This window comes from Orbicella faveolata, unplaced genomic scaffold (assembly GCF_042242905.1).
Source record: "Orbicella faveolata isolate gen_17 unplaced genomic scaffold, um_ofav_v1 contig_35, whole genome shotgun sequence".
In the NCBI taxonomy this organism is placed as follows: Eukaryota; Metazoa; Cnidaria; class Anthozoa; order Scleractinia; family Merulinidae; genus Orbicella; species Orbicella faveolata.
The window spans coordinates 22,208,320-22,224,867 of NW_028301564.1; the positions used below are offsets into that span (position 1 = coordinate 22,208,320).

General features: G+C 40.0%; 1 protein-coding gene and 1 long non-coding RNA gene across 2 annotated transcripts; one reads left to right on the forward strand and one right to left on the reverse strand.

Annotated features, from left to right (window-relative positions):
* Positions 1 to 59: 59 nt before the first annotated feature.
* LOC149103768 (uncharacterized) lies at positions 60 to 576 on the forward strand. Its single transcript, XR_016202242.1, has 2 exons — positions 60 to 136; positions 197 to 576. It is a non-coding gene; the product is annotated as an uncharacterized LOC149103768 (long non-coding RNA).
* Positions 577 to 7,717: 7,141 nt separating this feature from the next.
* On the reverse strand, positions 7,718 to 9,275 carry LOC149103769 (melanopsin-like). The gene is made up of 2 exons (XM_089274210.1): positions 8,820 to 9,275; positions 7,718 to 8,624 (listed from the first exon to the last, which is right to left on the reverse strand). Exons 1-2 carry the CDS (start codon positions 8,933 to 8,935, stop codon positions 7,718 to 7,720), a joined length of 1,023 nt encoding a protein of 340 aa, XP_089130336.1. The 5' UTR covers positions 8,936 to 9,275.
* Between the last annotated feature and the right edge of the window lie 7,273 nt (positions 9,276 to 16,548).

Here is a 16,548-nt window from a genome sequence, read left to right on the forward strand (position 1 = left end):
TTAGATCACTACAGTGTAAGTGGATAAATTTAGTTCTTGGAAAATATAGCAAAGTTAATTTCAAGCCCATAGTCTTTTAAAATACCAGCGGGTAATTCAGCATTTGCTTCAAACACATTGGCTGGTTCTGCTCCAGGTGGGTTGACGATTATGCGTAACTATACACATGAAACACTTATTATTTATTGATGTATAGTCTCCCACTACTACCAACATTCAAAGGAAAACAAGCATAAAGAAGTGGGAGATCAAAAATAATCAGCCATAGACGACCGAACAATAACATCCGATCCAAGAGTAGTAAATTTCTGTTAGAGATAACAATTCAAGACAGGCAGTGATCATGATAGTGAAAATTCACTGTAAATGAGACGATATCTTTAATGGACTAGCATCCAAAGCAGGATCCAAAAGTCTTGAACATCGGCCAAACAAACGGATGACATACGCACTACAAAAAAAAAAAAAAACATAACAAGAAAACATTAAGATGTAAAGGGAACAAGCCGAGCCACAAAATAACAAGGGTAGAAATCACACAATCACTCCCGCGAAATACCGCGAACATCTGACAAATCAAGGAAAATGCCCCAACTTCAAGTCCGATTTTGACCGTTAAAACGGCGGGGCCCGCCTGGGCCTGCCGGACTTTTCTTAAAGTTCAACTCTCGAACTAAAGTTTCAAGCAAAAAAAATTCACAATACTGATCCATGTTATCCTGCAAACGACCAAAAGAATATCCATGTCAAGCGCGTGTGGTAATCTACCGTTTTCAACATAGCGTGATTTCCATTGACTAGTTCTGATGCAAAAAATTGCTTACCTGCACTTGAGGCCTGGCAAATAACTGGTCTAGATATTACAATAGCAGCTCCTAGAAAAGGTTTGATGCAGAAATCGGTCGAGAAACGACAACCTACTCCCCATTCGCAACGAAAAATGTGTCCGCCATTGCTCCGGCTGAGACGACATATGATTGGTCGAATACTGTCATGTTAACAGTCAATGAAATCATCAAAAATTATTTAGATGACGAAAACCATCCGCATAATATAAACACACACAATTACAATGAACAAATCATCAAACATAATTTACAAAAACTAAAATGTCACATCTCAAATGATATGAAAAGACACCAAATGGAGATAATTCGGTCTAACAGAAAGTTGAATTTCCACTTAAGTTTTAAAAGAGATGTAAGCAAATCTGAGTACCTAGAACAAGTAAAGAACCTCAAACATAGACAAGCTTTGGCAAAACTCCGATCTGGTAATCATAATCTTAGAATTGAATCTGGGCGACACTGTACTCCTAAATTACCTGAAACTCTTAGAATTTGTCAATACTGCTGTTCTAACCAAATTGAGAATGAAATGCATTTCTTATTTCATTGTGACCGATACAATAATATTAGACAACAAGTCACAAATGACATCATCAAGAAATATCCAAAATTTGATTCCTTTAATAACACAGAGAAAACAATATTTCTATTTAACAATGCTGACACTTTTATTTGTAAAAAACTAGATTACTTTACATACGAAGCACTACAAGTAAGAGAATTTTGTAACCCTAGAACTTAAAATGAAGAATCTTGTAACTAACTATGTTTATTTTTCTTTCTGGTTGCTGTTGTAATTTGCTTCGTTTTTGAATTTTTATTTAGCGATTCTGCATTTAAGTAACACCATCTATGTGGGAATATCAATTCTATTTCGTCATCGGTCTATGTCACAAGGAAATCACGTGAGACTTGTAAGCATGTGACCGTAAGAAGTCGACCATATTTTGACAATAGCAAACCAGAATTTTAATCACACCTTATGTTTATAAAACAACCTGTCATAAACATGAATAACGCTTTGTAACAGTCACTCTGTTAACAACTGGGGTTAAATCAAGCACCAAGCTTACTTAACGACTATTTTCTACAAAGCAGTACGCAGTTGTTGTCCAAAGTTATCTGCCGGTTCGGAAATTGCTTTGTTGTAATATTTCATGAAGGTATTTTCAGAGTACCATCTGATGGGCTCCTGATAGTGGTTATTGAGAGTTTCTGAGCTTTTGCCGCTGAAGTTGATGCAGCTCTCGTACTGTGGGCACCAAAGGTGGACGTATCTATACCAGCAAGCTTTAATTCGTGCTTCAACCATCTGCTAACAGTGTCCTTGGAAAACGGCCTGTGTGGTTTCTGATAACTAACAAGTAACTTTTGATGATCATGCCACATCTCCTTGGTCCTCTTCAGGTATCCAGAGTGATATTTCACTACACAGATTCCACTGAGGATCTCCATCGAACCGCAAAACTTCTAACTTAGTACATTCTTTACCAGGCTTAGTGGTTTTTACTGAATAAGTCATTTACAATAAACGTAACCTTGCTATTAGAGACTTTCATGTTGCTTGTAGTTAAAGCATGAATAGTTTGACAGCGTTGGCCTGACAATATGGCCATTAACATGACTATTTTAAATGACAACAATTTTAAAGATAAAGTTTCTGCAGGACGTAACGTTTTTAAATGTACAAGAACTATATTCACGTCCCAAACTTCCTTGTATTTAGGTAGGGCTGGTCTTGTCGTAAAGGTTCCCTTAAGAAAACGAGAAACAAGTGAATGATTACCAAAAGACTGGTCACCCTGTAATACAATGACACTGGTCAATGCACTCCTCGCAGTGTTTAACGCACTGTAACTGAGCCCCTTGTTGTAAAGCTCAGCAAGAAAGTTGAGTCCACTTGCTACAGGAATTGAAATTGGATTAATTTTCCATTTACGACAGTATTCCATCCATTTCTTAATGTAAGAGCTATACTGGACTCTGGTGCTTGTGCGCCAGGACTGCATGATAATGTCGGATGCTGACGGGACAAGTGGCAAAGGAATAGGGACATCCGACAGTTCAGTGGGTGTACAGCACTGGGATCCTGAGGAAGGTACAGTGTGTCCTTTCGGTTCGGCAGTACAAGTGGTGGTTGTATCAGTATCCTTGTTAGTGGTGGCCACCATGTTTGAGTGGGCCAAAAGGGTACAAGTAGCAGCCCGGTCGCTTGATCTTGTTGTATCTTCTGAAGGGTTCTCGTGATCACACCAAATGGGGGAAAAGCATAAAAAAACATAGTGTGACCACTGTACAGTAAGAGTATCCACAGCTACACCACCTGGGTGAGGCTTGTAAGATACATAAGGCTTAAGTCTATAATTGAATCTGGAGGCAAATAGGTCAATATCTGGTTTCACTGACCGTCTACAGTTACCCTCGTCATACAACCCTTGATTAATGGTCCACTTAATTTCTCTCCGATGCTCTCTAGATTCTCTGTCAGCAACTAGGTTGGTTTTTCCTGGAATATGGGCTACAGTCAGCCATATTCCTAGTACCCATGTTGTTAAGGACTGGGACTGCTATCATATTGTCCAACATGAGTTTCAAATGCTGATGTCTGATTTTTCCTGAAAATATTGTAGTCCTAGTTTGAAGGCCAACATTTCAAGGCAATTAATGTGATTTTGGGTCTCAATTGAGCTCCACGACCCCCCTGTGGGGGCTCCCTAAAATTCACAGCCCCACCCAGTTGTTGAGGCATCTGTGTATAAGACTGCATGAGGCTCCCCATGATCAATGACATAATATGATAAATGAATATTATTTATCCACCAGTTTATATCATCAAGAACAGGGGATGTTAATTCCATGGTACCCTCAAAGTCCTCACATTGGGATAGGACTTTGGTTTTCTCCGTGTCAAATCTGCGGTGATACATCCCAGGGGAGCTGGAGGTCATTAGCCCCAACAACTGTGCAATAAGTCTAATTGTTGGCCTCTGAACCTTGATAATATGGAGGCGGGCATTTTTCATTTCGAGTTGTTTTTGTTCTGTGAGGCAAACTGTCATATTCCTAGAGTCTAGGATAAATACTACAAAAGTAATGGTTTGGGTAGGGAGGAAGACTAACTTTTCTGTGTGTATTATGAAATCCGGCGAATCAAATAATTTGATGATATCTACAGGCTTGAGCAGTTTAGTGAACTTTCTTGGGCACAACGCCAGGCCATTAGGGAAACATGTACATTTATACAGTTTTCCTTGTCATTCAAATTTAAGGTATTTCTGGTCAGTTACAGCCATGGGCACTGAATAATACGCATCCTTGATATCAACGGAGGTCATATAACAATTAGGTTTCATCATTCGAAACACCGTCCAGAGGGTGTCTATTTTAAAGTGTTCATATTTTATTGAGCTATTAAGTAGTTTTAAATTTAGGATCATGTGATGAGTGAAATCAGGTTTTGGTCTGAGGAATGTAGTAGATATAAATTGCCCTGGTTCATTTCTAGTAGGTATGATAACCTCTTTCTGAAGTAATTTGTTAATTTCAGGCTGAATAACAGTGCTTTCATCTACACTGAATTTCTTTTGTGCTGGAACCCTGTCTTGATAAGGGGTGGTAGTAAATTCAATAAACGCTCCTTTCACAGTGCCCAGGACCTCAGGGTCCGAGGTTAAGTCTGTCCATCTCGGATAAAATTTTCTTACGCTGCCATCCTTAAAGCGCTGAATCTTAAACAATAATAATTGTTTAACGTTCTCAACATTAGACTCAAAATTGCTCACCTGCAGGGTTTGGATGTTGGTCAGCTCATTAACAGTTGTATTTAGCTCTTGCCCCCCTACTTCTTCTTGTAGAAGGGGGCTTTGAAGTTTTTTGAGTTGTCCCCACAATTTCGCCATTGGTTTTTGGAATGAAAAGACCTTTTGTACTATTAGTCGTAGGATCTGTGCCGTCCGCTGCCACTAAGAACGCCCTTGTAGTCAGCCTTTTTCGATTTGTTGGCGTTCGCGTACGCTTGTGAGATTTTATTGGCCGCTTTGATATTGTTAAGCTGCTGTTGAAGGTCATTCCCAAAAAGCAACGAAGTAACAGGGACATTTGGAGAGCAAAGTGCAGCATATTCTTTCTTGAGGCTGGGTCTTATCGCCTCGCGCCTTTTCAGTGATGAGTCGTATTGCGTGTGGCCTAACAAAGCCAGAGCATCGGTATGACAACGAACCATTTCATCAATGCAAATTTTCTTTGCATCCTTTTATGCGGGCCTTGAGCAAATTGTCAGTGCATTTTGCAATAATTGTGCCCACCTTGAAACGATGTTCTGGGTATTGGCTGATCTGAGGGTTTCCGGGTCGGGAATGTTTCTTTAATTTCTCAGAGAGTTAATCTGAATTTCATTTCTCCGACCATCTCTTTTTATTGAGTTTGGCGCGCTTATCCGATACATCTTGGTCAGTCTGCTCGTCTGCATTGAGATCATTTATAATCGTGTCGATCGGATCATCTTTCGAGTCCCGAGTCGGGCAACTCGTCTCTCCTTCAAGTAGCTCGACCCAGTCATCTTCGGAAAATTCAGACGCGTCCTTATTTGAATCGGTGTCTGTGTCAGACAATTCATTAACTCTTGGCCTTTTCGAAGGTCTGTGGCCATCAGAACACCGTTCAAGGGTTTCTTGCGTGGGGCGCATCGACTTAGTTACTGACAACATGTTGTCATTCAGCTGTAGAAGTGTCGCTCCCAACGGTTCGTTGGTTTTTTCCTAAAGCGGCAGGTTTTGTCCTTGGGGAATGGTTGATTTCATCACCTTCCCCAAGGAGTTAACCGTCTTCATTGTGGTCTAACTCCGCCATGTTTCCAACGTTTTCCTGAGTATCGTTCTCGTGGGAGTGTTTTCCCGCCATTTCTCAAGATGATGTCAACTCGAAATGTCTGATTTCTTCTGGATCTTCGCTGAATCTGGCGGGTCCCAGATGAGTAGGAGTTTTTTAGTACTTAACAGCTCTGGTATATCTTGTTATTCAAGGGATTAATTCTTCTAAACAAGTGAAAGTGGTCGACGTAACTCCAAACGCTTTGAAGCTTAGTAAGCAACTGTAGGCAGAGGTGCGCATGCATATCTCACGTGATTTCCTTGTGACAAAGACAGGTGACGAAATAGAATCGCCTGATAACCTCGTTATCGGTTAAAACATGAAAAAAGGGAAAACAACAAAAAAAAACAAAAAACAAAAAAAAAACAGACGCCCTTGGTTTGATGTGGTTTTTCAAACGTTGCATGACGCCTTTAGAGGAACGTGATAAATCACTATCGAGGAGATATCGTAGTTGTTCGTGTTAGCACTTAGCGACTTATTAACTTCGTAACTAGCGCTCCGGAGTGTTTCAAATTTTCCACACAACCTGCAAAAATGGACGATGGCCAAACAATGTCCTTAGTTCGGCTGAACTATTGGAGCTAGATTTCGTCTCCCATCCTGGAGACTGGAGCACGCATTCAAAACATGAACCTCGACCACATAAGCAATCTTATTTTAACTTCAAGTTGGCTTTTTTCGAATTTGAACGATACTTGTTTTGGCTAGCAAACTGGCTAGCAACTCAAGAGTTTCAATAATTAGTCCTATTTTAAACTACCATGTCATGGTCAAAAATCCGATCGCACCCTAGCTGTCGGCTTTTAAACATTTTCCCCTGAAAATCGATGACAGAACCCCCAGTTGATCGAGGCTGAAAAGGTCACCCTGCGAAAATGAAACTCAGCAAAACTTTCGTGGCTTCAAAACATAATAACTCCAAGACACATTTTGTTGTTATTTAAAGCAATTTCACCAAAACAGTGCTTAAATGTCGGACCTATAAGCATTATTTACGCAAAAAGTATTGAAATGTTTTTGTTTTTTTTTGCGATTTACTTAAAATCTAATATACAGATTTTTTTTTTGTTTTTCAGAATTCTACTTACCATAAACTATAGATTAAAACAATGGCCGACATTAACTTTCACATCTGCTTCGTGTATAATTCGTGTTTTACGGTTTCTCAATGTTTGTTTATCGTTTCCATGGAAATGTCGATTGCCTTAGGACATACATAATACCAAACTTCAATCCATTTCCGATGTCCGCAACCCTCCCTCAATCCATAAACCTATTCACTCCCTTACCTTTCCTCATATGGCAACAGACGTATCTAAAAAACTTGGAATTAACATATTTTCTTCCTAAGCGATCAGTCTGGGTTGCCTCAAAGTGCACATGATACGGGAATATGTGTCGAAAGATAATTTGAATTGCTGAAAAAGGGGGAATTTACATACAGTTGGTATTTATTCAATGACAAGGACCAATATAATACAATTTAGCGTGACTGAACTTTTGTGTCAACATACAGTATTATCATCTGACTTTGTAAATGATTTTCCAGTCGGTTTTTCAGTCATTTTTCATCAGTCCTTCTCAAGGCCTACAGCTCAAACCGTGTTAGATTTTGCTTTCTCTCTGAGAAAATTTAGCTCAAATCGATATATCCGTCGACTTCGTCTGGGGAAACAACGAGATTCTCGGGAAAACAAAACAAACTGCGTCCTTCGGCATCGATAATTAAGTGTAAAATATATTGCCTCGGGTTCACACCACGTATGTCGATTTACTGACACTAGTAACAGTCTTAAAGGATAATGGGACTCCTTAATAGCCTACGGATGCCATGGTGGCTGAAACTCCAAATAAAGGTAACCGGGTCTGCGTGGCCCCAGCATGTAATGGGCCTAAAGCCCAGTCCTAACGGTACGATACAACAGACTCATTTGACAACAGTATGCCAGCAACTTTCATATGCAACACGGTCTCTGTTCAAATGCCACGAGCTGTAGCTAGACATATTTTGACGGCCTCGTCGTGCTCTCCTGCTTTGCTATATGAACGGCATTGCGTGAAGGAAAAGGGCAAAGCTTTGGCACAGCTTGATGAAAATTAGTGTTATATGTGAATAAAATTAGCGAATTGATGGCTATGCCAAGTGATGGAATCACAAAATAGGCGAAACCGAAGATCCACTTGCACCGGTCTCTGGTAAAAAGTACAGGAGGAATGATTTTTAGAATCAAATACAGAGTAGAAAGTGAAAACAAAGTGAACAACACAACAACGATTGACCTGAATGTCTTCATGAAGTTTTGGGTCTGCTTAAATCTGTTTTGTTGGTTGTTACCGCACCTTGCAGTGTATTCTGCGTTTGACCTTTGTCTCAATGCGCTCATGATACGGGAATAAAGAATGATGATTGTACATGTAAGTAGTGGAAATAACTGGAATAAGGCCAGGCCCGTAATGTTGTATAGCATGAGCGCAAACCTATTCCACGCAAACTTGCAATATGTTTCTTGACCAACGTTTTCCTTTGTGTAATAGTAGACGATGGGAATGCAATAAGCTATCGACACAAACCACGTTTTAAGCAGTAGGACAGCCCTCATCTTTCGTGTGATCAGCATCGCTTTCAATGGAAATACAATAGCCACAAATCTGTCAACAGCAATCATAACCAGGCTTAGAATTGACACTATAATCGATGCTATTCTACAGAACACTCCCACTTTGCACCCAGCAGTTGCCAGAGGACCTTGTATGAGACTTCCACTGCTCGTTATAATCTCATCAGTAAGGTACAGAGGCCAGGTGGTAAGGCTGGAAAGAAAGTCTGAGACCGCCATGTTCACACAGTAGTAGTTTGTGCTTGTTGTGAGGCTTGGCGTTTTGTACACCGCAGCAATTACCAAAATAGGCTTATTTAGCAAGAGAACGGGAAAGTCACTTGACGACGGCGCGCGCAGTACAATACCCAAATATGGTCAGATGACGACTGCAAGGCGCGCGGAATAACCTGGATTCTGTTCTAATTTGACCATATTTGGGTATTTGTACTGCGCGCGCCGTCGTCAAGTGACTTTCCCGTTCTCTTGCTAAATCAGCCTACTGTTTCCGATAAACCCTCCTAAGCTTATTACAGCCAGGGCTGTTGTGAAGAACACAGAAACACTGCCCGGGCAAGACGGATTTCCACTGGTATCGATGTGAGTAGAGTTGTTCATGTTTCCGCTGGTTCTTGCGTACCTTCCGGGATCTAACAGGTAAAGTTTGTCGTTATCGTAGAATTACTGCAAAAATATTTTACCCGGCGATTGAAACCAGCGCCCCACCAGCAGTAACAAAATTATTATCCAATGACAAGTCCTACACAGATAGGAAGAATATCGCCCATCAATTAAATACGCATTTTATAAATGTGGCTAGAAATCTTTCTGAAAACCTCCCGCCGAGCGATACAAATCCCACTAAGCCTTGCCTGGACAGTTTCGCGGAATCTACACACACGAAGTACAGGACGCAAAAATGGGACTAGAGCTAAAAAAATCTTCCACTGGAGTCCCCCCAAAATGTATTAAACTAGTATGCCTCTTCAATAAGTGGGGCACTTACAGCAATCTATAATCAATCCTTGCGACAAGTAACCGTTTCAGATATACTCCAAATATAGAAAGTAACTCCTATTGACAAGAAAGGGCGGAGGGTGGGGGGGTGGGGTTGGCACACAACCCACTCAGCGAATTATCAGCCAATTGCAACTTTATCAGTTCTTTCTCAAATGTTTGAAAAAATGGATTTTTAAGCAACTCAGTAATTATAATGAAAAGCTAGTTATTCTATTTCAATAGCAGTTGCTTGCAATACCGAATGGTTTACTTGATCGCCATACTCTAACTTTTATAATTATAAACTGAAAAGGTATATTGTTAATATTAAGAAAAATTGTAATTTTATCTATAATGCAAATCGTGAGAAATCAAGTTTGTTGTTGTTGTTGTTATGCATTTTTTTTTATTTCTTTATCGAAAATAATCGATGCGAATGTAAAGATTGCCAGTGATCAGATGAGAGGAGACTAAGTTCCAGCACGAAATCTCTCATAGAAGTGGAGGGACTGTTGATTGAAGAGCACTGACATTTCAAATTCTCCTGTTATCCTCGCGTTTTGCAAACCACGGTCACGAGAAGCATGGCTGTATTTCGAACTAAAACTTTTAGTCTGGCTCAAATGAAACACTTGGAAACTTTCCACCGCCCCTCCCCCCCCCCCCCCCCCCCCCCAAAAATTAGTGCTATATGTGAATAAAATTACCGGATTGATGGCTATGCTAAGTGATGGAATCACAAAATAGGCAAAACCTAAAATCCCCTGCATATTTCACCGCCTATAATAATAGATTAGTTTTATTGTGGTGAGCGCAAATTTGAAATTACGCCAAACCGCCAAGTTCAGTTAACCGGATTTAGCCATTACACTCCAGCTTCTTCAAATTATAAAAAGGATTTTAGCATTACTAACGGTCCCTTAACGAGGCCATCATGAAATAACTAAGACATGATTCCTTCTAAGATCACAATTTCAGAGAACACCTAGAGACGTTTGATTATTTTGATCCTCGACAAACACGGCAAAATAGCGAAGATTGTTTGAACCTCACTTTTAATTTGCAGTGCGATTCAATGCAAACAGATGGTCGAACAGCTGTCCAAAGTCTTCATTAAATAAAGCAAGAAGACCACAGTGTTTCCACTACTTAAACTGGCTTGCCATTAATTCGCCTTATATCAAATATCTTTAGCGTGTACTGACTTAAACCCGTACTTCTACATCAGGACGGATGTTTTTTTTTTCAAACATTGTTTTGAAGCTCATGTAAGCTTCTGTAAAACAACATTGCTATGAGTGCACCATCTTTGCAGTGCACCATCAATGCCAAGTTTGGATGCGGTTTAATGTAGCTAAGAAAGCAAGTCGCCAAACATGGTTTTAAAGTTATAATCATCTAAAAAGCAAGTTTGCTCTGAGAATGGCAGTACACCATAAATGTTAAGTTTGGATGCCGTTTAATCGAGCTAACCGGATTTACAGTCTAGCGGTAACACCCCCACTGCTTCAAATTGAAAATAAGGAAGGATTTTAATATTATTTACGTAGCCATCATATATCAAAAGTATACCTACAAACACAGTCTTTGCAACTGAGGGCCGTTTCTCACACACGTATACATAGCGGTCTCGATTGATGTAGTTTGACCCTAAGACATACACGGAAAAAATAGCGAAGTGTGGTTGAATTCCAGTTGAAAATAGTAATTCTAAAGCTGAAAATTATAATAAACCTAATTGAAATCCACCTCACCTTAAATTCACTTTTCTTGCCGGCAATGCGATTGAATGCAAACAGATGGTCGAACAAGAGTCCAAAGATTTGAATAATAATAATAATAATAATAATAATAATAATAATAATAATAATAATAATAACAATAATAAGAATAATCTTTATTGAGGAAACTTTTTCACGTACCTGTGGTTTTCGAAAAGGGCCTCAAAGATTAATAGTAATTAATAGAACTAAAAATATGAAATTTATAAAACACTTAAGTTAAAAAATTAAAAACCTGTCTCTTAAAAATATCTACATTAGCAGAGTCTCGTATTATCTGGCTGAGAGAATTAAAATCATTAACAGCGCGATAGGCAGTTCTTTGTTTTACCCAATTCGTTCTAACGCAGGGGAGTCTAAGATTGACTTTATGTCTGGTGTTATAATTATGCTGATGTTGTTGTGTTACTAAAGTCAATTCGTGATTTATAAATCCATTTAGGCATTTGTATACATGCACACATCTTCGCTGGAAACGCCTTTTCTCTAATGGTATCCACTTCAGAGTCGCTAATGCATGCGACGCAGATGAATACAGCGGTCGATCTAAAATTATTTTAGCCGCTTTATTTTGCAAAACTTGTAGGCTAGACATTAAAGTTACATTATGCTTGTCACCCCAAACTAGATCTGCCTACTCGAATAAGGGCATGACAAGACTTTAGTAATAAAGAATGCGCGCCCTAAACGGTAATAAAAGCTTAATGCGCCTAAGTAGGCCAAGCCTCTGGTTAATTTTCCCTGCCATATATTCGACATGATTTGTCCAGGTAAAATCAGACGATATTAAAATTCCAAGATATTTAAAACAAGTAACATCGTTCACACAATGATCAAAAATAGACACAGTTAGAGCAACTTTACTCTCTAGTTTCCTGTTACTGCCTATGAGCATACATTTGGTTTTGTCCAGATTCAGTGTTAATTTATGTTCGTTCAGCCATTTCGCCACCGCCAGGAGGTCTTGATTGAGCTTGTCAGTCAGCTCCTGGGAGGAAGACCCATAGTAGTAGATCACCGTATTGTCTGCATAGAGTGACGCTTGACAGGCATCTAGAACGCTTGGCATATCGTTGATGTAGATGACAAATAGGAGGGGACCCGAGATACTTCCCTGAGGAACCCCGTGGGTGACTGGTAACTCATCAGACAACTCATTCCCACAACATGTGCGCTGAATCAAGAATCAAGAATGAATCAAGATGACTACATTTTACCACTACTTTCCATTCACCATATATTATGCTTCAGTGTGTGCTAAAACTAGTACTTCAATAACAAGACAGAAACACAGATGTAACACGTGTAACACGAGCTATTGACATAATGATGGCACAAGCAAAGATAATTTAAATTTTGACAATCGAACTAATGATTTTCCTGTCTTTTTCTTACGGTGTTTTCTGAAAGAGTTTATATCGAGGCATAGAAAAAACTTTTGGAAGTTTGGGAGAACTCTAAAAGCTGTGGAAACACTCGCCTGTAGGCTCGTCCTCTCAAACTTTCACCCGTATTTCTATAAATCCAAAAAACACGGAAAATGTTCTCCATTTCTGAATTAATCGATGACCAATATAAGGAACAGGTGCTGGTAGAAAAAAACGTCTCTTAAACAGTCACCTTACCTTAATGACCACTGCTGGAACACATGGTTTCCATGTTTAAACGGTACAGTCTTTTTGTTGATTGATATGCCCGATCGCCCACGCTAATTGTTAGCTATAGCTTTTAACGAAATTGAGTGCTCGACTAAACTCATTAAATGTTGGTTAGATTACGACAATAGTCAAAACTTAAAACTTTGTAAGGGTTCGAGTCATTGTCGGGAGGTCTTCCTAAACGTTTGGGCGATATTTGTTGATCTTTAGAAGGCAAGGGTTCGGATGATCTTTGGATGTGAAGAATATAAAGCAGAAACCGACACAACGTAGGATGATTTTGCTGAAAGTGTACTATATTTCGGCTACACTTTCAAAAAAATCATCCTACGTTGTGTCGGTTTCTGCTTTTATATTATTCATGTTATATGTGAAGCCGATTAGATCACTATTGATCCAACGTATACCAGCAGGATCATCGTTCCGGTTGCTTGCTTAAACATTTTTTAGTCTTTGGAAGTGCTCGGATAACGTCCAATTACCTTCGGCTATATTCGGAAGGGTTCGCGTGAACCTCGACCACCTTCGAATTACCTCGGATTACCTTCGGCAGTTGTGAGTGTCTTCGCACTAACTTCGGATATCTTCGTTGTAATTTGCACTGGTATTTCAAAGTTGCACTCGTGTTACATGAGAACTGCCTTCCTTTTTAGCCAATCAGAATCGAGTAATTTAATTACAAATTCTGCAGACGTCGTTACATGAAACTGCTAATTTTGTTCACAGGCGGCCCAAGCTCTCAATGTTATCGGTTTTTTTTTCCTTTTTATGCGAACGTTCAGACTAACGTGACATATGGCATGTACTATTACATAACGACCGAACTTGACCACGCGAAACATGACTCCCGCCTTGCAGCATATGGAGGTGTTGTGTTACAACAGTTTGAATTTATAAAGGTTTGTATGGGAATGCAACGGCTTTGCTTGAAAAGCCAATTATTCTTATATTTTGTGAATAAAATCTACTTACCCTGTTGCTGTGTTGTATTCTTTGTTGTTTGCCAGCTCCTCGGGCCGATCTAACGCGATTTCGGTGAGTTATCGTTCTGTGGGTTTCCACTACTAAAAGAAAGACAAGGCCGGACACCGATTTCCGGAGTGCCCGCCGCTCGAAGCGAATAAATCCACTGAAAATAACCCTGCCGGCTCAATTCCTCCGTAGAATCGAAGAAGAGATGTTGAAGTTCCATGTCAGTTCACTCGCGACGCGATGCCGTCCACAACGCCTTCGCAACGATACATTTATTTCGAGATTGCTTCGCTCGTAAACTCGAAAACAGCCGCGTCACAAAAGTTAGGACACTTTCGCGGTGTTGGGTAACTATAATTAGCCCGACCGGGGGTAGTCAGCAACGATTTGTCAACGGTCAAACCAAAATGCTCCCCGGGTACCCTCGTGCTTTAGTTGTCAAACCCATAGAGGGGGTGCCCGGTTACCCGGGGAGCATTTTGGTTTGACCGTTGACAAATCGTTGCTGACTACCCCCGGTCGGGCTAATTATAATTACCCAACACCGCGAAAGTGTCCTAACTTTTGTGACGCGGCTGTTTTCGAGTTTACGAGCGAAGCAATCTCGAAATAAATGTATCGTTGCGAAGGCGTTGTGGACAGAATCGCGTTGCGAGTGAACTGACATGGAACTTCAACATCTCTTCTTCGATTCTACGGAGGAATTGAGCCGGCAGGGTTATTTTCAGTGGATTTATTCGCTTCGAGCGGCGGGCACTCCGGAAATCGGTGTCCGGCCTTGTCTTTCTTTTAGTAGTGGAAACCCACAGAACGATAACTCGCCGAAATCGCGTTAGATCGGCCCGAGGAGCTGGCAAACAACAAAGAATACAACACAGCAACAGGGTAAGTAGATTTTATTCACAAAATATAAGAATAATTGGCTTTTCAAGCAAAGCCGTTGCATTCCCATACAAACCTTTATAAATTCAAACCGTTGTAACACAACACCTCCATATGCTGCAAGGCGGGAGTCATGTTTCGCGTGGTCAAGTTCGGTCGTTATGTAAGAGTACATGCCATATGTCACGTTAGCCTGAACGTTCGCATAAAAAAGAAAAAAAAAAGGATAACATTGAGAGCTTGGGCCGCCTGTGTTTTATTTAGCATTCAGAGATTTTAGAATCTTTCTTTTTATGATTTCAGAGATTGTAAACAAATCCTCACAGACTACTTTGACAATGTTATGACAAAATTCATTGTCGATAGCAGGACAGACGCATGAAAAACTGACGTCAATTTGTTTTTTACGATAGCAAATTGTCAAATTGTCGGCTCTCGCTCGTTGACGCATCGCATAAATTATAACGAGTCATGTTTATGTCCGCTTATTGACAACGAAAATTAGCTAATGAGCGCGCGAGAATTTCCTCGGTTATCGCAAAAACACCTTTTGCATCCAGCTGCCTGTTTACAACCCAATGTGCACCAATTATACTGCAGAAGAATACTAAACACTGAACTGTAAACGAAATTGGTTTATCGTTGCTCGAGGTGATTTGGCAACATTTGACATGTTTTATATGAACACGTTATGCAATTAGCTCTTATTAACCGAGCAGGAGGTCTGTAAGGGAGAATCTGGACCTTGGTCGTGAGTACACACGAACGAGGTCAAGATTCTCACATACAGACCGACTAAGCTGGGTTAATAAGGTGTTTATTATATGGCAATCAAGAAAAATATAATTCGTTTAATGTAACTGGTTTGTACTACCTAGCTGACCCTTTTTCTTGCGAACGGCAATAAACTGAATTTAAATCTGCCAAAGTTTGCTTGTCCTCTTACTTTTCTTTTTCTCAGCATGCTTTTTGGCACTTCCATTTAGAAGAAAATAGCCAATATTTTTGTATTTTAGTTTGGAACTTTTTCACCGCAAAATGTAACCGGTATAAATGCTGGTCTTGATGAGAAAATCTAGACCGCGGTCAATATCGATACCAGCCAATCAGATTCGTGAGTTCGGTAGTTCCTGGTCCTTGTGAGACAAAACCATATAATAAATGAAAACAACACTCACGTTAGAAATGGCCAGGCTGCTTCAAGTGTTTTCACGAGTTGATTTTGTTTTGCCGTCAGTAGATTTTCTTTTGCTGTAAGTTTATTTTATTTTGCTGTAAGTTGATTTTGCTTTGCTAGACCGCAGTCAACATCGATTGCACCCAATCAAATTCGTAAATTCGGTAGTTCCCAGTCCTTGTGAGACACGGTCATATAATAAATAGAGGATATTACACGGTGGCGAGAAGATACGAATTTTATGTTCGAGTGGCAAGAACTATATCTCACTCGTTCGCTGCGCTCGCTCGTGAGATATTGTTCTTGCCACGAGAATATAAAAGTCATATCTTCGAGCTAACGTGTAATGTTCTTTTCATTATGTAGACATACTGATGACGGCGTTTTTGACGATTTTCCGAAGATTTCCAACCACTTGCCGAAGTTTCCGAATATTCTCCAAAATTTGTCCGAAGGGCCCACGAACGTTGCTGAACATTTCCGAAATTACCGAAGATTACCGAAGATTGCCGAAGATTTTCGAGGAAGACCCGAAGATGTTTCGATGATACACCAACGAATTTAAGTACAATTTCAGAGACAAACTTGATATCAGTGAAATCATCGATATCTTCACTAATGAGGGTATGGAAAATACGCCACTCGAGTCCCGTATGTGGTTTCGTATGAATTTTACGAGTGGTGTATTTTCCAGTTTATTAACTCCATTGTGAAGTCACTGGCTATCCTTGCAATCTAATTAGCTCTCAGCGGTGCGATTTA